Below are 25,364 nucleotides of genomic sequence, written 5' to 3' on the forward strand. Positions count from 1 at the left end.
AGAAATTGTTATAATCGACAACATGACTTGCATAGTATTTATGTCACGTTTTATGTGTCGTAAATCAAGATACATGAGTTCATCTAGATCTAAATAGGGTGTATGTTTCTTCATTTCGTGTGATGTATAATGAACGCATGTTCGGTTTGTGGCGTAAAATGTGTATTTCGTGTGATGTATGATGAACGCATGTTAGGTTTATGGCGTAATATGTGTATTTCTGCTACTTTTATGTACTGGCAATTGCATTTAAGGTGTGATTGTAATGACTCAACGCAATTCTGAGATAGTTATACAATATGGTAATGGGCCAATCGTAAGAGACAAGGAATTTACCAAAAAAACTCCTGGTTTTTATTGTGTTGTTGGGTCATTTTTCTATGGCATTTTCCTAAACATCTATTTTGAATTATTTAATTTCAATTATATTTAAATATGATTGCCGTATTACTGTTGAAAGGGATAATTGTGCGGTCACAATCATGCACACACCTAGCGATATTCTTTATACGACTGTCCCAAACCATGCTGTTGGATTTTTTTCTCTTTTAAATTGTTTATTTATTTAGACAATGTCGTCATGAACAATTATCAAATACTTATTACAATGAAGAAACCAATAATATTGTCGACAAAATTTTTACTAGCTCCTTATTCACCAACCGTGTCATGATAAAAGTTGATGCATTTGCTGAACAGTAAGGAATAACCCATGACAATGTTTCCTCCAATGAATAAAGGTGTTGTATCGACTAAACAGTAATTCATATAAGGGGTGAACATCATAAGAAAACAATTTAGAAACATGTATAAACATTTATTATAATGTACAACAATGGTAAGTTTCGGACTAATACGACTTCTATGGTGGTGCTCAGTAATCATATGAATAAGAATCTGAAAGAAAACAAAATCCACATGAGTAAACAATAAGTATGAAAAAAAAATCGACTTATGTTTCCTTATGCTTACTAAGGGGGGTTCTCAACTCTACGACTAAAATAGATTTTGCTTGTTTATTTTCAAAATTCTTTGATAAAATATTTGCTTTGACTACCATAACCACGTGGTTGTTAAAAGTGTGTTAGCTTCTATTGTCGTACCTCTAATGTTTTTTTTTCGTAATATATTGTAGTTGTATAAAGTTATAGAGCATTTGTTCATTTATGTATTGATTTATGTATATTAACCATTTGTTCACTGCTGGTGTCTGAGGATAAAAAAACTTGAATCTGATACAAAATAGTGTAATTCCCTTTTAAGAAATGATTATAGTCTGCTAAATAAATATAAATGCTGGTTCTACATACCAGTAGATCTTCTATATCCTGCAATTTAAAAAATACGTGTTTATCAATTTATTGACTTTTATATTGATACAAGATCTATAAATATTTACACTTTCTATATAAAATTATAAAAAGACTTTGTATTTTTGTCAAATAAGTAACCACAAAAAAAGTTCAAATAATGATGATATAAGCGATTCAATAGTTCATTATTATAAAAATTATTCTGATATGATATGCATATCAAAGAATACGTCAATATGATTGATTGAAAGGGTATTTTGTAGAGGATCTGAAAGTCATTAATTTGTAGACGACGTTGACAGACAAGTTAGTTACGATAATGAAACACACTGTTTCGACGTTTCACATATTTATTTTCACTTCGCGTTCATCTTCTAATTAAACAAGAAACACAAAACATTTATTTGAACCAAAAAAATATATGAAGAAGCCATGCCAATTCAGTGACACAAATATACAGACAAAATAAAGGATCAAAAGACTTTATGAAGGATAATATTGTATTTTTAACCGAACCACGTCACTCATAAACATATCATAAAAGTCCTTTTTACTCTGATTAAATCTTGAATGAACTATGACTTACTTTTGCCTCCCATTCCCATTCCTGCCATTGCTCCTCCCATTCCTCCCATTGCTCCACCCATTCCACCGGCCATTCCTCCTCCCATTCCCATTCCTCCCATTGCTCCTCCCATTCCTCCTCCCATTCCTCCTCCCATTCCTCCTCCCATTCCTCCCATTGATCCGCCCATTCCACCGGCCATTCCTCCTCCCATTCTTCCGCCCATTCCGCCGCTCATACCTATGTGGAAACAAGACATATATTGAACATCATATACACTTTACATAATCAATACAAGTAAACAGATATTGTGTACAATATCAACGTTTCATTCATAAATATGATAATGTGTGTCTTACTTTTATGCATGTACAACTTTAAAATATATAAAATTCATCTTAGCTTATAATCGTGTCTAAATGTATACATTTATTTGTTAAAAGCATTGTCATTGATATCATTATAAAATGTACATTACATGTATCATGACTTTTATTTTTGTATAAGTCTTTTTCGTATTTATATTCGTATTAATTTGTAGGTTTTCAATACACCCGCATGAATCGGTTTTTGTATCATTTGTGAAAGGTACGCATCTGGTGCAAGAAAATTGGTACCGTTAATTTTATTACTACCACTGGGTCGATGCCTCTGCTGGTGGACTATTAGTCCCCGAGGGTATCATCAGCCCAGTAGCCAGTACCGAATTTTTTGTGTTATTAAAATTTGCTGTTACAAAATGATAGAAATTATTATAAAATAAGGAATGTATCTCCCTCATGCAAAGCTCTGATTCCTTCCACGGATTTGGCTATACTTTTTGGACCTTTTGGATTATAGCTCTTCATCTTTTATATAAGCTTTGGATTTCAAATACTTTGACCACGAGCATCACTGAAGAGACATGTATTGTCGAAATGCGCATCTGGTGCAAGAAAATTGGTACCGTTAATTTTATTACTTGTAAACATATATATTATGTCACATCAATGAATGGATGATACAAAATGGTGAATTTTGTGTTTTCTCCTATACAGCGTGCACAACAATTAATTGAAAAGTAGGAGAAGAAAATGAAATCAATTTTATTTACCTCCCATCATGGCAGCCATCATTTTAGCTCCCATCATTTTTGACATTCCTGGTGGCATTTCGATTTCCATTTTTGGCATTGGCTTTTGCATTGGCATAGGTTCTGGCATCATCATCATTTTAGCCATAGCTGCGCCCATTCCTCCCATACCACCTCCCATTCCACCGCCCATACCGCCTCCCATTCCACCCATACTGCCTTCCATTTCCATTCCAGCGCCCATTCCTGCGCCCATTCCAGCGCCCATCATACCACCGCTCATGCCGGCGCCCATCATACCACCGCCCATTCCACCGCCCATCATTCCACCTCCCATCTTTGGCATTGGCATTTCCATTTCCATTTTTGGCATTGGCATTGGCATAGGTTCTGGCATCGACATTGGCATTTGCATTGGCATAGGCATCATCATCTTACCCATACCACCGCCCATTCCACCGCCCATACCTATATGACATGAAAATAAATAAATAATATCATTAACACTTTACATAACCATAAATTATAAAAATAAGGAGATGTGGTATGATTGTCAATATCCACCAAATTAAATTAAAAAAGGGATTTACATTAATATTGAACACAATACAAATCGGTTTTGTTTATGTAGGTATCTTACGTTTTCACTTTCCCTAACTTCAACATGAAATACATATTTTTTTTTTTAAATATATTACATTTAATGTCAGACTTACGACATGAAATTTATTACATGTAATCGCAAACTTTCGACACGATTTACATTGATTTTTTTATTCAATTCGTATCTGATCGTTTTTGATTGACTATATTTAAATGACAGGTGAATTATTTTTGTAAGAGGTATCATGCTTAAACATATATATTGTATTATCTGCGGGCAATGAATGGATTATACAAAAGGGTGAAGTTTCTCGACCGTACAGCAAACAAAACATTGAATGGAAAAATGTAATTTAAATTTTAAAAAACAATTCTAATTACCTCCCATCATTGACATTGGCATTTGTTGTGGCATTGCCATTTGCATTGGCATCGGCATCATCATCATCTGACCCATTCCACCGCCCATTCCACCCATACCACCTCCCATTCCACCTGGGCCGGCTTCCATTTCAACCTGCATTCCTTTTCCACCGCCCATTCCACCGCCCATTCCACCGCCCATCATCCCACCCATACCGCCCATCATCTGACCCATACCACTGCCCATTCCTCCCATACCGCCTCCCATTCCACCGCCCATCTTGTTACCAGCAGCTGGAGCGGGTTTCATTTCAACCTCCATACCCATTCCGCTGCTCATTCCTCCCATACCTCCTCCCATTCCACCGCCCATTTTGTTACCAGCAGCTGGAGTGGGTTTCATTTCAACCTCCATACCCATTCCACCGCCCATTCCTCCCATACCGCCTCCCATACCACCTCCCATACCGCCGCCCATTCCACCGCCCATCTTGTTACCAGCAGCTGGAGCGGGTTTCATTTCAACCTCCATACCCATTCCACCGCCCATTCCTCCCATACCGCCTCCCATACCACCTCCCATACCGCCTCCCATTCCACCGCCCATTCTGTTACTAGCAGCTGGAGTGGGTTTCATTTCAACCTCCATACCCATTCCACCCATACCGCCTCCCATACCACCAGGAGCGGCTTCCATTTCCATCTGCATACCTTTTCTACCGCCCATTCCACCTCCCATTCCACCGCCCATACCACCACCCATCATTTTACCCATACCCATACCACCCATACCCATACCACCACCCATCATACCGCCGCCCATACCGCCACCGTAGGGAAAACCATTTACTGTGACGAAGACAGCCATAAATGTGACAACGATCTGAATTGGATTCATTATGAAAGACTGAAATAAAAGACGAAATGGTTGTTAGGAAAAGAAACAAATATTTGTAATTCATTTGTTTTTTCTTTATTGTCTGCTAATATTGAAAATAATTTCATTAGAAGATATTGTTTTGCTTTCCTGACATCGTGTAACATGTGTAATCTATTAACACTGTTTAATATTCGCGCAAGAGGCAAAAGAAACAAAAAAGGGAATTTAAACTCATAAGTAAAAAAAACCATTTTACGTGTATCTATTATTATTGAAATAGTTTTAGGCAATAAGAATATTCATGAAATATATTTCAGTGATCTATAGAATAAAAATAAATGATAAGACCAATCAATTTTGTTTTTATGTATAATTTTGATTAAAAAAATCTCTATGGGTAACCATGTTATATTTCAAGCTACAAGTCATGCAAAATTTCTAAAATGTGCATAGATTTTTAATGAAAAAAAACACAATTATGTAAGAAAAAAAAGTTAGAATTTTGCAATATGATATCAGAAGATGGGTTTTGTTGGGAATATGGAATATATCTACACATTACTTTGTGTCTCAAAATGTATGCAATAAATTATTCTGATATTTGACTGCTATTCAACAATCAAAGATAACAGAATACAGTTCAGCTAGATTAAGTGATATACTTATTATGTATTCAAATACTTAAACATCCTTGCTTTTTAATTTTTCTTTGTGTGGTTTGAGCACTCCTGGTTTATCTACATAACGTTTTTCAAACGAATCATATTTATAACGTTCAACATTCATTTTTATTGTAACGATATATGAATGTCTATCAATATATGTAAAATAGAGACAAGACAATTAATGATAATGTTTTGGTTTTAATTGATGTTTTTTTAAACCTACATTAGAATAGTTACAACAAATTCACGAGGGTATTTTGCATTTTTTAATATGCAATGATTATTGTAAATGTGTTAAAGATATTAATCAAGTTATGTACAGCCTTATTTCCTTTCGGTTTAAAATGTATGTATTCAACAGTTTCTTATAGGAACTATCACCTAAACGTTGAAGTAAAGTTTGATGCATATTGAATCTATTCTATGTATAAAAAAATCAGATAAAAACCAGGAAAAAACGAGGAAAAATTCCCAGTTATTGATTTTAAAAATGTGGTAGTTCAGACCTCATATTTTTATTTAAAATATATCGAATAAAATTTCTATATTTTCCATAAAATTGAGAATGGAAATGGGGAATGTGTCAAAGACACAACAACCCGACCAAATAAAAAACAACAGCAGAGGGTCACCAACAGGTCTTCAATGTAGCGAGAAATTCCCGCACCCGGAGGCGTCCTTCAGCTGGCCCCTAAACAAATATATACTAGTCCAGTGATAATGAACGCCATACTAATTTCCAAATTGTACACAAGAAACTAAAATTAAAATAATACAAGACTAACAAAGGCCAGAGGCTCCTGACTTGGGACAGGCGCAAAAATGCGGCGGGGTTAAGCATGTTTGTGAAATCTCAACCCTCCCCCTATACCTAACCAATGTAGAAAAGTAAACGCATAACAATACGCACATTAAAATTCAGTTCAAGAGAAGTCCGAGTCTGATGTCAGAAGATGTAACCAAAGAAAATATACAAAATGACAATAATACATAAATAACAACTGACTACTAGCAGTCAACTGACATGCCAGCTCCAGACTTCAATTAAACTGACTGAAAGATTATGATTTCATCATATGAACATCATGCACAATCCTTCCCAACGTATGTTTCTGTTCAGGAAAACGAAAAATAAATGTTGGTTCGTTAAAGGATACTACTAAATGTTTTAAATATGTCATGTACAATACTTATGCATTGTATAATTTGAAGACGAAATCGTTCGGGGTGTTTTTTTTAATTGCAGTTAATGAAATAAGATATTAAGTAATTTCAGCTGAATTAACTGGTAGCCTGTTCTTAATTAACTTTCAATCAAAGTCAAATATTTGAAAGCTAGGTATGAAAAATGAATATCACGAACCCTCATATGCTTAGCAATTCCTTTTAAATAATAAACCAACCAATCTAGGGTCATTATTACCTGATGGAGGCGAAACCTTAGTTAAATTGTCAAAACACCAAATAGTAAATTTCTATTAAAACAACCTACCTTTACTTGTAGCAGTGAGATGCTATGGTAATCAGGGAGGACAATCAAGTTGTGGCCATATTCAGAGACTGGACACCTTTTATAATAATTTACTACAGGAAACAGTGCGTTCAACTTTAACGCCTTGTAAAGTAGAAACATGCTAAAACATTAGTCATTTCTCTTTATTATCATGTTTGATTTGAACCTGTTAGATAAATTATACATTTTAGCATGTCAAACTAGTGTGCGATAGATGTAACGTATGTAATCGATTGTAATTAATATGTTACGAAATAGTGTACACTCGATGCTGAGGTTGACAAATCACACGTTTAATTTGGGAACGTATCAAAACACAAATTAAAGTGATTTCCAGATTTGAACTATATGTACGTGTGTGTTAGTTGAATTTTGGATTTTAACTGAAAAATATACTGATTATTTTTTTTATAACTTTTTGAAAACATTATAACAATTTTCTTATAGATATCAATTATTGAATTCGAATAATTCATAATATAATTTGTTGTGAGAATAACGGATTTATAAATTTCTTATCTATGTTCCTTTCATAACACTAAAACTTTTAGCTGTTAAGGTATTGCAATTTCAACAACAAAAATATTAAGATGATATCGGCTGTTTCATTTTACTTCCTCATAACTAGTTGTGTATGCCTTACACTACTATATATCTTTAATATAGATATGATATTTTTAAAAGTTGAATACTGGTACCTACGTCATTTTAAATGTAAAATACATTAAGCCTAGCTTATTTCAAATTAACTCTTTTCAAAGCACCTCCGTGATTTTCAAATATGTTCAAATAAAAGGAGACAGATATGATATACTTTTTAATGAGACAGGAGACCATCATAACAATAATATCAAACGTCATTTCGTGATCTACATAAGGTATCAAACAAAATATATATGTTCTTAGATTCTTAATCTCAAAAGTTACCTTATTCTTTTATCTTTATGAGATACTGAATACTAATATATTTTGTAGTTTTTAATAACCAAAATCATGTGTATTTTAAGTTTTTTTCTGAAATTTGTATAACGAAATATGTTACAGTTTGTATAGCAAAGCACAAATTCCTTTATTCCAACAAGCGTCGAATTTGTCCTATGCAAGGCTTTGATCAATATGCTTGTGGACGTGCATTGACGCTAACTCGTTTGACCGATGTTCGGTCATTTTGGTTATTAATACGAATGTGACTATAGAATATGTCAAATTCAACATTGTCCTTATTCTACAGAAAATGTATTTGTATTCTTGGCTTGCTTACATTATCTAAAGGTCAGCTTAACTACTATAAACGTCGATATTTTCCGAGCAGTCGTAAACTCTAATAATAATGGCTTTTACTTCATTGTGACATATGATTTAACGTCATACCAGAAGGGAAACAATACTTGTCCTATGGTCGAAAGAATCTGCAATGAAGAAAAAAACGAACGAAACAATAAAGTTTTTTTTTAGATTGTGATGAAAATGTATATGTTATTTCGTCGTTATGAAACACGCGCTAAACATTTAAAGTTATTATAATCATATGAAGACATCTGAAAGCGGTGTAACATTAAGTTAATTTGATTCAAGACAGGCAAATGATACCAAAGGGACATTAAAGCTCATAAGTCGAAAATGAAATTACAACGCCAAGGCTATCACAGAAAAAGACAAACAGTAGGACACAAATCATAGAAAACTAAAGACCGAACAACTAGAACCCCACCAAAAGCTAGTGCACCGGAAGGGTAAGCAGATCCTGTTCTACATGTGCCACCAGTGTTGGACTCATGTTAAAACAAACTCGGTAATAAGTCTAGTACGGTAGATCACATTCGACATAAGGAACATATCCGCTATCATCTTATGAAACGGATATTCCATAACAGTCAACAAGCTTGTGATGTCGCCTGTAAAACAACAGGATCATTTAAACTTCACCACTTGAAACTCTTGGTTTAACACCTCTTTTGTGATCAGCATCCTTCCATTGAGGAAATCATGATAACAAATAAAAGCCCTAAAATATCGTATCAATTGGGCGATATATACTTCGTATGTATGCACTGCTGAAATGCTGTTACATAGAAATAGAAACTTTACAATTGGGAAACTGAAATCATCTGTTTTGTCGAAAAGTTTTGTTTTCAAAAGACGCTCATTTTCAATTTTTAGATGTAAGTCATGATATGAAAGATACTCAACCATATTTGTTGTATCTTTTATTTCGTGTTTCATGTCATAGATGCGTTCATCATAGTCACCAATTCAGAGTTATTTAGTTAGAGAATATAATCTATATTGCGGAAAGTAAAGACTTTCCCTTAGAAGAAGTTAATGTATGAAATCAGCTTCAAATGAATGAATCGGAAGGAAGAGGGGAAGTTGGTTATCATGGGAATGCTGAATGTTTGTTGAAAAACGCAACCTCCAAACGTATAAAGTATGTTGTCATACAAGTAATTTTGTATCTTTGTAATGTCAGAGAATTTTCTGTTTGAATCAGAGTGATTATTTACGAAGTAGTATGTATGCCTCCGTTCTTGTATCTACGTTGGCCATTATTTTTATGAAATAAAGCAGGACCAATACCTTCAATTTTTCTTTTAGTTTGTATTTGTTTAAATACTATAGCGAGATGAAAGAGTTCCTGATTGCAATAGTTATGCAAGAAGTATTTAAGATACATAGCCGGTCAACAACACGAATATGGTTTAAATTGTTACTGTTAAATCGATAATCAATGTTTTGACACATTCCCTACATTAAAAGTATAATTAGTCAACCTTAGCGTCTGGTATATACCTTTATTAGTACGTCTGATACAATGTTACCGGGACACGACTGTTACAACCTACAATGTACATCAAGATGATTATATTCCATAATAAGATTTTGCAATGAAAAAAATGAAAAGATGAACTTATGATTCATATCATGTTTAAATGATTCAAATGGGATAACATGTCATAGAAAGGTGTTTTCAAACATATCGATCTCCGGATATATTGCATCACTGGATTTCTAGAATTATCTCACTTTTGGATATCAGGAATGTATACACCATTGAAAAAGGAATAAATACATCATTGGATGTTATGTATTAATGGCATATGATACAGTTAAAGGAGAGGTATAGATGTTGCTAACGTAAAAGTTATTTATCGTGAAATCAAACTGTGACATATCGGGAAAAGATGTATGTTTCTTATTTATCATTCGAACGGATTTAACTTGAAAACGAGTTCAATGACCACTTTTTTAATTGATATTTGGTTTGATTACGTACGAAGATTATCTGTAGCAGTTTTCATGAGAATCTCTACGATGATTTGGTTTTAGATAAGGTAAATAAGCAGCAACAAAAGTCCGGGTTTTTTTCTTAAATCCTGAAACTTTGGTTAAAATATTGTATTTTCATAAAATTGCTTTACAAATCTAAAGCATGCTCATGTACAGAAGAATTTTCGAATGTTTTTACAAAAATCTGCTTCTGTTTATTTTTCAAAACAAAAAAGTAAGGTAATGTCTATCCAACAGATAGAACTGTAAAAATAAACTAATTGTTTTAGTAAATGCCTTAATTTCAACCCCAATTATCTTTTTATAGTAGCACATGAAGGTATATCTTTTATTACATATTTGAAAAAGTCTTAGGTAAAAAAAAAACTTGTATGAAAGTTTTGTCAAAAATTCAATGTGGGATCGAAACTGGATCGTTTGCCCTTTATTCAACTATTAATTTACTGAATTAATACACCATTGCGTGTAAGGATTTAATAAACCATCGGAAGTAATGTTCAAATTCAACTTCGGGTGTAGTGTAATAATACACACATTGGATGTAGGGAACCTTTACACCATTTTATGTTTGGAATTTAAACACCATTCATATAGGAAATAAAGACAACATTGGATGAAGGACAATTTAAACACTATTGAACATAAGTAATATATACATTACTGGAGGTTATGTATTTGTTCAACTTTAGGTGTAGTGAATTGATACTCAGTAGTGTGTAGGAAATTAATACACCATTAGAAGTAATGTATTAATTCAACTTTGGATTAAGTGACTTAATACACAAATTGGGTGTAGGGAACTTTTACACCAATGCATGTAGGGAATAAAGACATATCTTGATGCATACATTTAATTAATAATACACATTTGGATCTAGGGAACTTAATTCTACACCACTATATGTATAGAATAAATACACCACTGGGTATAAGGTATTACAACAACATTAGACGCAGGGAAACCATACACGATTTGATGTATAGAATTTTAAAATACACCATTAGATATAAGCAAATTATACACCATCAATTGTAAGGAATTAATACACCATTTGATATTGAGAAAGAATGCACTATAACATGCAGGGAATTATTTCACAATAATTCGATCTTTACTGTGAACACTATCTTTATTATTGTTATAGATCACTATATGTATAGAATGAATACACCACTAGGTGTAAGATATTACAACAACATTAGACGCAGGGAAACCATACACGATTGGATGTATAGAATTAATACATTATTTGATATAAGCAAATTATACACCATCAATTGTAAGGAATTAATGCACCATTTGATACATGAAAAGAATGCACTATGACATGCAGGAAATTATTACACAATAATCCGATATTTACTGTTACGTTACCTTATTGAAAAAGGGTGAAGACAATCTTTATGTTTTAATATTTTATTTATTTTCTTTTGTTTACATATTTTTTAATACCAAGTACCAAGTACCTGTGCCAAGTCATGAATACAACAGTTGTTATCAATTCCTTTGATGTGTTTGAGTTTTTGATATTGCCATTTGCTTAGGAACAAACCTTTAAGAATTGTCCTCGGAGTTCGGTATTTTTGTTATTTTTCTTTTTTAGTGTATGTAAATGAACATGTTGATGTCTAGTTTGTTGTTTGTTGATCTCTTGTTACAAGGATGTGCAATGTGATTGCGATTGCGATAACTATTTACTAGTGTCAAAATAGCATAATTTGCATTTTTATGTCTCATTCGAAGGCATGAAATATGTAACGTGTTGTTTTCATTTTTAAAGCACTCTGTTGACCATCTGCTGGAAGAATACCAAGTCCTCGATGGTATTATCAGCTCAGTATTGACTACTCCAATACTGATATTATTTACATAACAAACTTCCTTCAATTGTCAGTTTTTGATTTTAATAAAAAAAAAAAAAAAAAATAAGGTTTCAACTTTTTCAAGCAAATTCACATTAGATGGATTTTACTATTTGTTAGTGGGTTTTTTTTTATTACATAGATCTTCAACTGTTTTCGTATATCCTATACACCCTTGACTTTTATATATCTGGCTGTATTTGTCCGTTAGAATGTAAATCCTAAAAATGATAAAGTGCTGTTTTCCTTCGTTGCTTCTTTCAATAAAGACCAAACTCATTAGAGAAGGCAATTCTATAAAATAAAAAGTGGAACAATTCAAACGAAGATACAGCAACCTGATTAAATATAAATACATAAAATTGATATTTATTTTATAGATCCAAATGTAAAATAAACCACACTCACTGATAGGTCTATCATTATTGTTGCCATATAACCAGCAAAATATGCAAAAAGGATTATATTTGCTGTTTTCGTGCAATTTCATCTTTTAACAAATGGCAAAAAAATCATGAACGGTTCAATATATTCAAAAACATAAGTGTGCGGTTATTTACATCACTAAGGTGCAACAATGTGCCAAATATGAACTCATTTTGTAAAAGTGACATTCCGTCGCTTTTGCATGGTTTTCCGGCAGATTGGAACATGATGCATCGAGAAATTGACAGTGAGCACCCGTTGATAACAAAACTTTAGATCAAAACTAAAAAGAGGACCATAATATTCCCATTCTCAAATAAACATGTGTTTGTAGAAATCTGCGTCATAACCATCTGCATATTGGTTTTATCTCTAAAATATATAATGAACAAGGGATTTGTCTGAGACATTTTTGTCCTTTTTCAAAAATATTCCACGGAGAGTACCAAGACCTATTAATAAATATTCAGTGTCTACTTCACAATTAATGTAAGTTGGTCTTCAGTTATTGATTATTACTGAAGTTGTATTTTTTTGCTTTACAGTTTTCCCTTTGTTTGTCTTTTTGTGCTATTGAGTTTTTTATCTCATGATTAATGACGGTATTTATGCATAACGCTGTTATGGTTTTCTTTTAATAACGGCAGTCCCGGTTCAGGTTCAGGTGGGTCCTGATGAACTATAAGGAAAAAAATAGGGATTTATTTGTGTTTTGTTTTTTACAGTGTCGTTTCTATTCGTTTTACACAATGTAATTTTATCTGCATCCTTGTCCCCATACTATCAACTACGAAATCTTTTATTTGCGTCTTTCGAAGATTTAATTGTACGTGTATTTGCATTTTTTGTCAGTTGTAATGCAAGGTAATATGATATTGACTGCGTATCCCAATTATCGTTACATTTACATGACTTATTCGATTGGTCTCCCAATGTTGTCAATGTAACAGAAATATAAACAAGTGTTATTCATGTGGAAATTTTAGCTAGCTAAAAATCAGGTTGTATGTTTTCCATGGGCAGCAAGTGTGCCTCTTCAATGGCAGACATGTACCTTAGCTAGCTATAAATCGGGTTGTATGTTTTCCATGGACAGCAAGTGTGCCTCTTCAATGGCAGACATGTACTGTTGCTAGCTATAAATCGGGTTGTATGTTTTCAAAGGACAGCAAGTGTGCCTCTTCAATGGCAGACATGTACTATTGCTAGCTATAAATCAGGTTATATGTTTTCCATGGACAGCAAGTGCGCCTCTTCAATGGCAGACATGTACTGTTGCTAGCTATAAATCGGGTTGTATGCTTTCCATGGACAGCAAGTGCACCTCTTCAATGGCAGACATGTACTGTTGCTAGCTATAAATCGGGTTGTATGTTTTCCATGAACAGCAAGTGCGCCTCTTCAATGGCAGACATGTACTGTTGCTAGCTATAAATCGGGTTGTATGTTTTCCATGGACAGCAAGTGCGCCTTTTCAAAAGCAGACATGTACTGTTGCTAGCTATAAATCGGGTTGTATGTTTTCCATGAACAGCAAGTGCGCCTCTTCAATGGCAGACATGTACTGTTGCTAGCTATAAATCGGGTTGTATGTTTTCCATGGACAGCAAGTGCGCCTCTTTAATGGCAGACATGTACTGTTGCTAGCTATAAATCGGTTTGTATGTTTGCCATGGACAGCAAGTGCGCCTCTTCAATGGCAGACATGTACTGTTGCTAGCTATAAATCGGGTTGTATGTTTTCCATGGACAGCAAGTGCGCCTCTTCAATGGCAGACATGTACTGTTGCTAGCTATAAATCAGGTTGTATGTTTTCCATGGGCAGCAAGTGCACCTCTTCAATGGCAGACATGTACTGTTGCTAGCTATAAATCGGGTTGTATGTTTTCCATGAACAGCTAGTGCGCCTCTTCAATGGCAGACATGTACTGTTGCTAGCTATAAATCGGGTTGTATGTTTTCCATGGACAGCAAGTGCGCCTCTTCAATGGCAGACGTGTACTGTTAGTAATCACAGTTTATGACCAAACTCAGTAAAGACCCGTTTAAATTCCATTTAATTGATAAATCCTGCACCACTTATCTTTATTATGGTAATACTTACGGTGAAAAGGCGTGTCATTTTGATGCTGATAATTCCGTGGGACAAAACAAAAATAAAACTAATTAACATTATTTGTTGTGGAGGTGCGCAAAGGATTATCACAAAACTACTAATTTGCATTTATGATTGCTGGGCACACACAATGTTTATGTGACGCATGTTTTGGCATGCTTAAAAAAAAATTGGAAGTCGGACGTAAACACTGTATCACAGCTGGTTAAAATTGTGTACAATTCTGCCAAATGCAATAGGTCAGAAGTTTATAATGAAAATGACTATGACGAAAACAGCTTGAAGTGGTACAGATGGGATAATTTCTTAACTAAATATTTTAAACCACTCAGAGGTATAGGAAAATTCCATCACTTCAGATTTACCATTGATGAAGTAGAAGTCGTTTTTGCGAGAGAAACTCTTGAACAACCAGAGAAAATACTGGTACTCCTTAAGGAAAGCTCAAACGTACCGGAGTTGCTCACGACACTTACAGAAGTTTTTCAGCCAGCAGGATTCACAGAGGAGAGAAGGCGTTATCTGTGCAATGAAGTCCGTCCTTTTGTTCAATTTAATTTCCGTGACAATTTTGTCCTCGTGCTTCAGAGGAGTAACATTTTACATAAACTGGTTAAAGTTGGATTGAAAACTTGAGAATCATGTATTGTTTCATTGTAACATGCTATAATGACGACTTCAGTATGTATACTAAAGAAATTTATCCTGTAGAACTTACTTTAAATAAAGCTAATGATAACAATGACCACTGCCCTTTCCTCGATCTTGATATCTATATCATAAACGGGAAGCTTAATACAAAAATTTATGATAAAAGAGATGATTTTTCATTTCCTATTGTTAATTATCCATTTTTAGATGGTGACGTTCCCTTGTCACCATCTTATGGTGTTTATATATCTCAACTTGTACGATTCGCTCGTGTATGTAACAATGTATTAGATTTTAGCGAGAGAAATTTATGTATTACTGAAAAATTATTATACCAGGGTTTTCGATATCACAAACTGGTCAAAACATTTACTAAATTTTATCACCGGTATAAGGAAATAATTCGTAAATATAACTCAACATGCAGACATCTTATACGTTCAGGTATTTCACATCCAAAATTTTATGGAAATATTCTTTATAAAGCACAAAAATGTCAGTATTCTCCTCAGAAACTAACAAAACCTTTAAATAGACTTATTAAAAGGGGATATAGTTACGATACTGTGGTCAGGTCATTAAAGATTGCATATTTTGGCTTTAACATTGATTCACTGATAGGGTCTTTGCATCGGAACTAAACACATTTATTTCTAAAAAAAACAGTTGTTGGCATGACACGGGTTATGTTCTTCTCATATATTTTATGATAGTATGATACTAAACCCCTAACGGGAGGGATTGTACCTGATATTCATATGACGAAGACATAATCTTTCAATCAGTTTAATTGAGGTCTGGAGCTGGCATGTCAGTTAACTGCTAGTAGTCTGTTGTTATTTATGTATTATTGTCATTTTATTTATTTTCTTTTGTTACATCTTTTGACATCAGACTCGGACTTCTCTTGAACTGAATTTTAATGTGCGTATTGTTATTCTTTTACTTTTCTACATTGGCTAGAGGTATAGGGGGAGGGTTGAGATCTCATAAACATGTTTAACCCCGCCGCAATTTTGCGCCTGTCCCAAGTCAGGAGCCTCTGGCCTTTGTTAGTCTTGTATGATTTTAAATTTTAGTTTCTTGTGTATAATTCGGAGTTTAGTATGACGTCCATTATCACTGTACTATTATGCATATTTTAGGGGCCAGCTGAAGGACACCTACGGGTGCGGGAATTCTCGCTACATTGAAGACCCATTGGTTGCCTTCGGCTGTTGTTTGCTCTATGGTCGGGTGGTTGTCGCTTTGACATATTCACCATTTCCTTTCTCAATTTTATTATAAATTGAATTAAATATTGTATACAAATGTATACATGTATTTCCATGTCTCTCTTTATTACGAGAAAAGGACCTATACAGAATAAAATTCATGCACGATAACGTTAATTTCACCACGTTGTCGTGAGATTCTGATGTTAAATATATACATGTATGTATCCGTCAAAACTTTAAAATGGCGAAACTTTGTAAAGAAGAAAGTTAGAGTAAACGTTTTTGTTGTATTCAAATTGTATGACTATAAGCAAAATTGATATGAACAAAACTCAAATTGAGATTTCTATTCGACGCGGCTCATTTGTAGATAAATAATAAAGAATTTTATAAAAATAATCGATAATAACTATCCTTTCTTAGTTCAGATATTTCAATTATACACGAGAAAATATACACTAAAATATACGACCATAAGGGATGGTGTTTGTTCCCTATTGTTAATTTCTATTTTTAGGACTACGGTGATGTTCCTTTGGTACCAGCTTACGGTGATTATATGATCCAAACTGTTCGCTATGTCCGTGTTTGTTGTGACGTTTCTGATTTCAATGAACATAATATGTTTATAACTGGTAAAATATTAAGTCAAGGATTTCGTTTCTACAGATTTCTTCTAACCTTTACTAAATTCTTCCATTGATACAAAGATTTGGTTTTGAAGTTCTGTTGTTCTTGATTCAAACAAAAGTAGCACATCATAAGTTTACGATTATATTATTTACCGAGCCATGAAATTTATGAGAGCTCCAGGAAAACTTATAGATCCTTCTAATTAGTTTTTCTGAAAGGTAACCAATTCAACACTATCAATTGTAATCTTTGAAATATTTATTTTATATTAGAAATATTTAATATTTTATTGCTATCAACATTGATTATTCTATTAGTTAATTTAAATCAATTACTTTTATATAGATACAGTTATAAGAGGCAAATTCATGGCTCTTGAATCTGTCGATACCTGTATCGTGACATTGCACAATGTCATCTCTTTTTCTGACTGTTAATGATGTATTTATGCTAAATCCATAAGATGTTGCATGTGTACTTATTAATACGTTTATCTTAGATGCATGAGTTTTATTTGTTAGTCGTTATTGGCTTTGAACTAGCTGTAAGTAACTGCAAGTACTCTCACAACTATATGTAAAACCTTTAAAGTGTGGGGTGGATAAGTACCAGTCTTCGACCGCTCTGCGTTTTCTGTCAACAAAACTTTGAATTTTTCGAAAACCTAAGGATTTTATTATCCCAGGAATAGATAACCTGAGCCGTATTTGGCACAACTTTTTGGAATTTTGGATCCTCAATGCTCTTCAACTTTGTATTTGTTTGGCTTTATAACTATTTTGATATGAGCGTCACTGATGAGTCTTATGTAGACGAAACGCGTGTCTTGCGTACTAAATTATAATCCGGGTACCTATTCTTGCTGTTTTTATATTTGTATCCATCTGATGGGTTCAGCCCTTTTCAACTATTTTTTATAGTTTGTTCTTATGTTGTACTATTACATCACTATCCTAGGTAAGGGGCCATCAACTGAGTATAGTCCCGCCTTATTTTGTATGTTCCTGTCCCAAATTAGGATCTTGTATTGCAGTGGTTGACGTTTGTTGCTGTGTAACATATATGTTGATCGTTTATTAATTCCACATAAATTATGCTATTCGTTGTCTCGTTAAAATTGTTTTAAATTTGTCTGTTTGGGTTCTTCTGTCACTGACTATGAAATATGGATTAGACCGTAAGTTTTCCTGTATGAATGGTTTTACACTAGTTATTTGTGGGGGTCCTTGTTGTTCCGTTTGAGTTAAGGACCCATGTTGAAGAACGGTCTTTGACCTATGATGGTTTACTTTGACAAATTGTTACTTGGATGGAAAGTTGTCTCATTGCCACTCATACTACATCTTCTTACATTCATTTGTTCATTGTTGAAAACCGTACAGAGACCTTTAGTGTTAATTTCTGTATCATCTGGTCTCTTTTGGAGAGTTGTCTCATTTGCATTAATATCATGCATATCATGTTCTTATTTTTTACCCACCATTTTGATCTGAAAATGCAAATTCAAAGTCGGAAATATGACATTTGCTTTTCACTCATTCCGTTGATTGATAACATTTGATGTAATCTGTTTTGAAGGACTCCCCCTTTTTGCATTAACACTGGAGTTCAGTATTTTTATATTTTTTTTGGTACAATGGCTTAAGATTTCTATCATGATTTTGAATAAGATGATTTATTTTTACAAAAACATTACTTCACCAAAAGTTCCTGATAGAAAACATGAATCATGATATCGAACGTGTTATATTTGACACCATGATGCCTGACCATGACTTGTTTAGTTGATAATTACTGAATATCGATGTTACAGCCCTCCTCTTTTCTTTGTACGTGATGTATAACCGGATAAGATTTATCATAATAACTCCATTTCAATTTTTCGTGTGGTGTGTATTTCTTCGATGTTAAGTATTTGCTGTCCTTTGGGTTAATTTGTTTGTTTGTCTAAATTGAAGGCAAAGGAACTTTGTTATATGATATGCCATTTGTCAATCGTAGGAGATGGTAAATTGACCAAAAAGACGTCTTCGTGCTATTGAGAATTTATTTCATTGACGTTTTCCCAATCATCTTTTTTTTATAAAAACATATTCCTTTGTTAGAAAATATGGTTGTCGTGTCACTCTTGTATTGGTGAAATGAGAACTCACAAACACATTGAATCCAGCCCTAGTCGTTATTCGTCTTTCCTTAATCACAAATGCACAATTTAGAAGCTGCTGCTTCTTACAGTCTGATCGTTTTCTATTTTGATTTATGTGTTTATAACTTTTATGCCCTACTAATAAATTACCATCATTATGTTTTATTCATTGAAGAATCCTTATAAAAGCAAAGAGGATGTTAATGAGACAACTTTCCACAAGATACCAACTGACACAGAAACTAACAATTATAGGTCACCGTAAGACCTTCAATAATGAATAAAATCCATACGGCATAGTACGCTACATGTTTGAAAGGCCCAATATGACAATTGTAAAACAATTCAAACGAATAAACCAGCGGCCTGATTTATGAATAAAAAAAAGAACATCAAAAAAATATATGTTATACAGGCATTACGAAAACTACTGAATTACAGGCTCCAGCCTTAGGACAGGAAAATGCAGAATGTAGCAGGGTTAAACTTGTTTTAATTCGCGGCAACCCTCTACGGGTCTTAATTTCTGATAATGGCAAGTGTTTTACTGTAGAGAATGACATGTTATCATTTTAACATCAATCAAAAATCATATATAAAATAAATCATATTGGTGATTAATATCATGAGTAAACGATCAAGGTATGTATAAACATTTATTATATATTACAATGATGAAATGTTTCTGACTAATCCAATCTAAATGATGTTGTTCAATAGTCGTATGAATAAGAATCTGAAAGAAAGAAAATGGCAACATAAGTAAACGACAATAAAAAAATAACGAAAGGTGTATATCAGTTTTTTTTTCCTTGATATGTACTTTTGAGATAAAGTTAATCGAGGAAAATAAAAGTTTAAAATAATTTTCATGTACAATGTAATTGATTAAATAGAATATAACAATGACTACATTTCGAGTTTTAAATGAGAGGCTAAAAATATATGTAATGTCCTCTATTTGCTAACACGCATTTGTGGAGATGCCACGTTAGGTGATCAATCAATCAATCATCCAACCCTTCAATCATTTAATCACTCAATCAATCTTATTAAGATGCAAAGTATTCGAGTAGCACTGACTATTACACGACAACGAACGTTTTCTTTAGTGTGGATTCTTTTGATTTTCGTGGGTTCTAATTTTCGTGGATTAAGGAAACTTGCATTTTCGTAGATATTTAGTTTCGCGGATTGCCAAAGAATAGAAAATTTTTAGTTCGTTGAACTGTTAGTTCCATAGTTCACTCGACCCAGCAAATCCCCGAAAATTGGTACCCAACGAATATTGATGAATTCACAGTACTTTAATTTGCAGAATTTAAGAAATTATGATATTCTTTTAGATAGAAATAGATGGCGAGTTTTACGTACCAGTGGCTCTTCTGTATCCTGTAATTAAAGAAATATATTTATAAATGGAAGTCGTATAGGTTTGATTAGTTGAATATTAGACATAAGACAAAAACAAATAAATAAAATTTCACTATAAATCTAGAGAAGAGAATTTTAATTTTTTTTAAATTATGTTTTAAATACAAAACTAAAATCAATGTCAAAATACTCAAAGACTATCAAAACATTCAACATATAAAGGAGATGTGGTATGATTGTCAATGAGACAACTTCGTCAAAGTTCAAATGAAATAAATGTCAGCAAATATAGAACATTCTCACAAAGTAAAGCTACAATAAACAAAGACTTACTTTTGCCACCTCCCATTTTACCGCCCATTCCTCCGCCCATTCCTCCGCCCATTCCACCACCCATTCCACCGCCCATTCCTCCGCCCATTCCTCCGCCCATTCCTCCTCCCATTCCTCCGCCCATACCTCCCATCATTCCTCCGCCCATACCGCCCATCATTCCTCCGCCCATACCTATATGAAAAAAGAGACATATAACAAATATCATAACAAGTCAATAAATAATATTAACAATAAAGATGTTTTTTGTTGTTATTATAGTAATATGTGTATTTCTTTTTCTTAAACATGAAATATATCAATGTATAACTTTCGATGTTTGAATTTGAATTCAAATTACTTTCAAGTACTATATATACACATGTAAAAAATAATTAAAAGTGATGTCAATAGTATTACACAATTTACATTCGAATGTTCACAAATAAAAGTAACCCAACCTTATTCTTTATAAATGATAGCATTTTATTCAGTAGAGAAAGACATAAAAGTTCAGCTTAACTTTTGCGGCATTAATAAAATTGAGTTGAAATTTTGAATGTCACACCAAGAGCGTGCTAGACATATTTGTGAGTTATTTGTGTATTTAGTGTTTGTTTTTATGTTAGCGGTAGTTGTGTATTCCTCACGTTCATCAGGCAAAACATTGAATGGAATAAATAGTTAAAAGTAAGAAAACAATATTAGTTCAACTTACCTCCCATCATACCTCCCATCATACCACCTCCCATTTTTGGCATTGGCATTGGCATTGGCATTGGCATAGATTTTGGCATTGGCATTGGCATTGGCATCGGCATTGGCATCGGCATTGGCATTGGCATTGGCATTGGCATCATCATCTTACCCATACCACCCATACCTCCTCCCATACCGCCCATACCTCCTCCCATACCGCCCATACCTCCCATTCCACCTCCCATTCCTCCGCCCATACCACCGCCCATCATCTTACCCATACCCATACCACCCATCATACCACCGCCCATACCTCCCATCATACCACCACCCATACCACCTCCCATTCCGCCCATCATTCCACCGCCCATCATCTTACCCATACCGCCTCCCATGCCACCACCCATCATACCACCTCCCATACCACCACCCATCATTCCCCCACCCATACCGCCCATCATTCCACCGCCCATACCGCCTCCCATTCCTCCTCCCATACCGCCGCCCATACCGCCACCTTTTCCATAACCAGCACCATTAACTGTGACGAAGACAGCAATAAATGTGACAACGGTCTGAATTGGATTCATAATGAAAGACTGAAATATAAAAAGGGAATTTTGTCAGTAAAACAATCACTCAGTAGCATTCTTTTTGTGTTTCCGAAAAGTATTTCAAACGATAACGATGTAACATCATAAAAACAAGCGTGATTCTGTAGATTCCTTTTGTTTTTGTATAATTTATTAACACTTATAAATTGGCAACACGTTTTTTAAACATAATCTTTATAAAAATATGAAATGAATCCTATAATCTCCCCTATAAGGCAATATATGTCACGTAAATATCATTTCTTAAATATATTTGTTGTTTAGTAGATGACATTTATTATGAAAAGAATTTATATTAAGGAAACAGAAATTAGCTCGCACAGTAGGAGAGGAAAATATTCAACTAAATATGAAAAAAGTTTACTATAACTTTAAAATTAAGTGTAAATGTTATACAAAAATAGTAGCATGTTTACTTTATTCCATTTACAAAATTTAATGTTATCATTTTATGTCATTCCAAAAAAATATATATTGACTCTTTCTCTTTCTTATAGCGACTATAGGAGTGATAGCTGAACATATTGTCCCTGTACGTTTGTTAGCGTAAAGGGAATAATAATCACTTAAATACTTCAAACCTGAATATTTTACCATTGAAATATTCTTCTTTTAAAAAGATTTACAGAATAAAATAAGAACAAAATGAAATGTATGTAATACGAAAATGTGGCAACAATTAAAGACAAAACATAACTGAATGATATTTTCAAATCTGTATACATGGTGTTTCGGTGTTTTGTTAAATTATTGAATCAAACACATCTTTTGATTCGTATTTTAAAAAATTTAGTAAAATTATGTACAAATCTTTATTGATATTTATTTTTTTAATTCAATAAATTGCTCAAACATATTTGCTAAATATTTCAATACATTTATTTTTTTTTAAATAATAAAAATATAAGAAGTATTGAAAATATATATTAGGCAATTAAATTATACTTCGACAGCATTTTTTATGTTATTGCTTTTCAGCTGTGTTAACGACAATGAATTACCAAATGTATGATATAAAAAATATATAAATAAAATATATGAAGCTGTTTGTGTATCGAATAGTAGTTCCCTTTAAGTGATTTAGCTTCTTACGTATATTAGAGCTAGCATTTTATTGGTTTTAAGATTAGGGGTTGAGGGATATTGATAAGAGTAAATGGCGAAAAATCGTCCTCCGACCCATCGAATTTATAAAGCGTAAATTTCATTTTTTTAACAATATGCAAGTGACAGTTTCTAAAACAAATTGTTTCAATATACACAAGACATTAAAAAAAAATTATTTCACAAATATTTTATTAATATTATCTATTCGACGTAATCCTATAGGAAGACAAGGGATCTCAAAAAACATTCACAAAGGAATGAGATATTAATAACAACGCAATGTTAATCGTAAATTCATAAGTTTGTTTCCTATTTTAATTTTGTTAACGTAAATAATAGAATTGTGTCGAACTTATTACAAACATTTTACAAGCATTTTTCAAGGTAAATAATATAATATTGATTGTTTTCTGTGCATTGCAAAATCATATGAACATTTATCCAAAATGAAGTAAATACGTCATCGAGTTTAATTCGTGATAATTCTGACTTTGTATTTGCAATTCAAAACGCTAAAATGAAATCACTTTTTAAATATTTCGCATTTTGGTCTGTTTTGTTCAACACAACGAAAAGAAATATAAATAATTCATAACTGGTCTTCCCAAAGACTCTTTTTGAAAATACAATGTCAAAGATTATTTAAGATTAAAGATTTAAACAGAAAACTGATGATTTCATCAGAATAGAAATTATAATCAAATGCTTAAGCAGATGCACGTGTTCAACACATAGATTTAAAATGAAATTAAGTTAAAGTGTTTATATCAGAAACAAGTGTCGGTTTCGTTTAACTCTTTATATTCAATACTGAATAACAAATTAAAAAAACACTGTATTAATGTATGTAGTGACGATCGTTCTGGAATTGTCTTCACCAGGAACGTTTAAAGCCGAAAACTTGAAAGCAAATGATGTTTAGAAACAAAACACGCAAAGAGCAATATGACTTAATAATAACAGCCAAATTCTTCTAAAGTTATTATAACATTAGTTAAAAGGAAAAACGCAAATCCTAATTTACTATAATACAACATACCTTTAACTGTAGCAGTGAGAGGGTATAGTATGCAAGGAGGACAAGACAAGTTGTGGCTAAACTCAGAAGCTGGAAATCTTTTATACGGATTTACCACAGGAAGCAGTAAATTCAATTTTAACAATTCGTAAAAGAGAAACATGCTACAACATAAGTTATATCTTTTTATTATCATGTTTAATTTGTACCTGTTAATTTGATTGTAAGTTTGAACATGTTGAACTAGTTTTTTGTAACCTATGTCGATTGATGTTACCTTGGTCATCGATTGTAACACAATGTTACCGGAACACGATCGTTCTATATACCTTGTACATCAACATTTTATTCATTTCAGTGTGAAACGTAAAATGAAAAGAAGAACATATGATTTATATCATGTTTTTATATCTATATTGGATACATGTCACAGTTAGGTGTTTTAAAACATTTTTATGTTCTTTAAATGTAATCCATTAAATGCTTTTCATTTCATAGTGAACATCGAATGATTTGTAAGTTATGCAAAATGATTTTGTTCTGACAATATTTGTAAAATTCATATTCCTTTTTATCCAGGTTTAGATTAGTTGCGCGGAATAATAGTTTGTAAAGGATATGAAAATTGTTTTAGTCGGTAGACTAAAATTTCAAGATGTTAATGTTAATATTAATGCTTTTTAATTACGATTATCACTTTTTGGAACCGCCATTGCTGGTCTATTTGAAGCGCAAGAGTTTCCATTTGGTTTTTGTTTGATGTTCAATCCTAGTTTTCTTATTTAGCTGTCATTTTTTATGGTCACCTTGGCATCCACCTTTATTCTACATACAATGTGAATAAAGAATGGGAATATTTTGAATAACAAGATTTGTTGTATTAATAATATGCAATGATCGCTGCAATTATACTTGGGAAGAAAAA

General features: G+C 33.0%; 2 protein-coding genes across 2 annotated transcripts; both read right to left on the reverse strand.

The window, feature by feature from the left end:
• Positions 1-804: 804 nt before the first annotated feature.
• LOC143074291 (uncharacterized) lies at positions 805-4,081 on the reverse strand. The gene is made up of 5 exons (XM_076249821.1): positions 3,935-4,081; positions 2,972-3,418; positions 1,900-2,118; positions 1,311-1,328; positions 805-897 (listed from the first exon to the last, which is right to left on the reverse strand). Exons 1-5 carry the CDS (start codon positions 4,074-4,076, stop codon positions 875-877), a joined length of 849 nt encoding a protein of 282 aa, XP_076105936.1. The 5' UTR covers positions 4,077-4,081; the 3' UTR covers positions 805-874.
• Positions 4,082-19,957: 15,876 nt separating this feature from the next.
• LOC143074292 (uncharacterized) lies at positions 19,958-24,902 on the reverse strand. The gene is made up of 5 exons (XM_076249822.1): positions 24,461-24,902; positions 21,720-22,299; positions 21,023-21,196; positions 20,690-20,707; positions 19,958-20,051 (listed from the first exon to the last, which is right to left on the reverse strand). The coding sequence occupies exons 2-5, from the start codon at positions 22,288-22,290 to the stop codon at positions 20,029-20,031; spliced, it is 786 nt and encodes a 261-aa protein (XP_076105937.1). The 5' UTR covers positions 22,291-22,299; positions 24,461-24,902; the 3' UTR covers positions 19,958-20,028.
• Between the last annotated feature and the right edge of the window lie 462 nt (positions 24,903-25,364).

This window comes from Mytilus galloprovincialis, chromosome 5 (assembly GCF_965363235.1).
Source record: "Mytilus galloprovincialis chromosome 5, xbMytGall1.hap1.1, whole genome shotgun sequence".
Classification (NCBI taxonomy): Eukaryota; Metazoa; Mollusca; class Bivalvia; order Mytilida; family Mytilidae; genus Mytilus; species Mytilus galloprovincialis.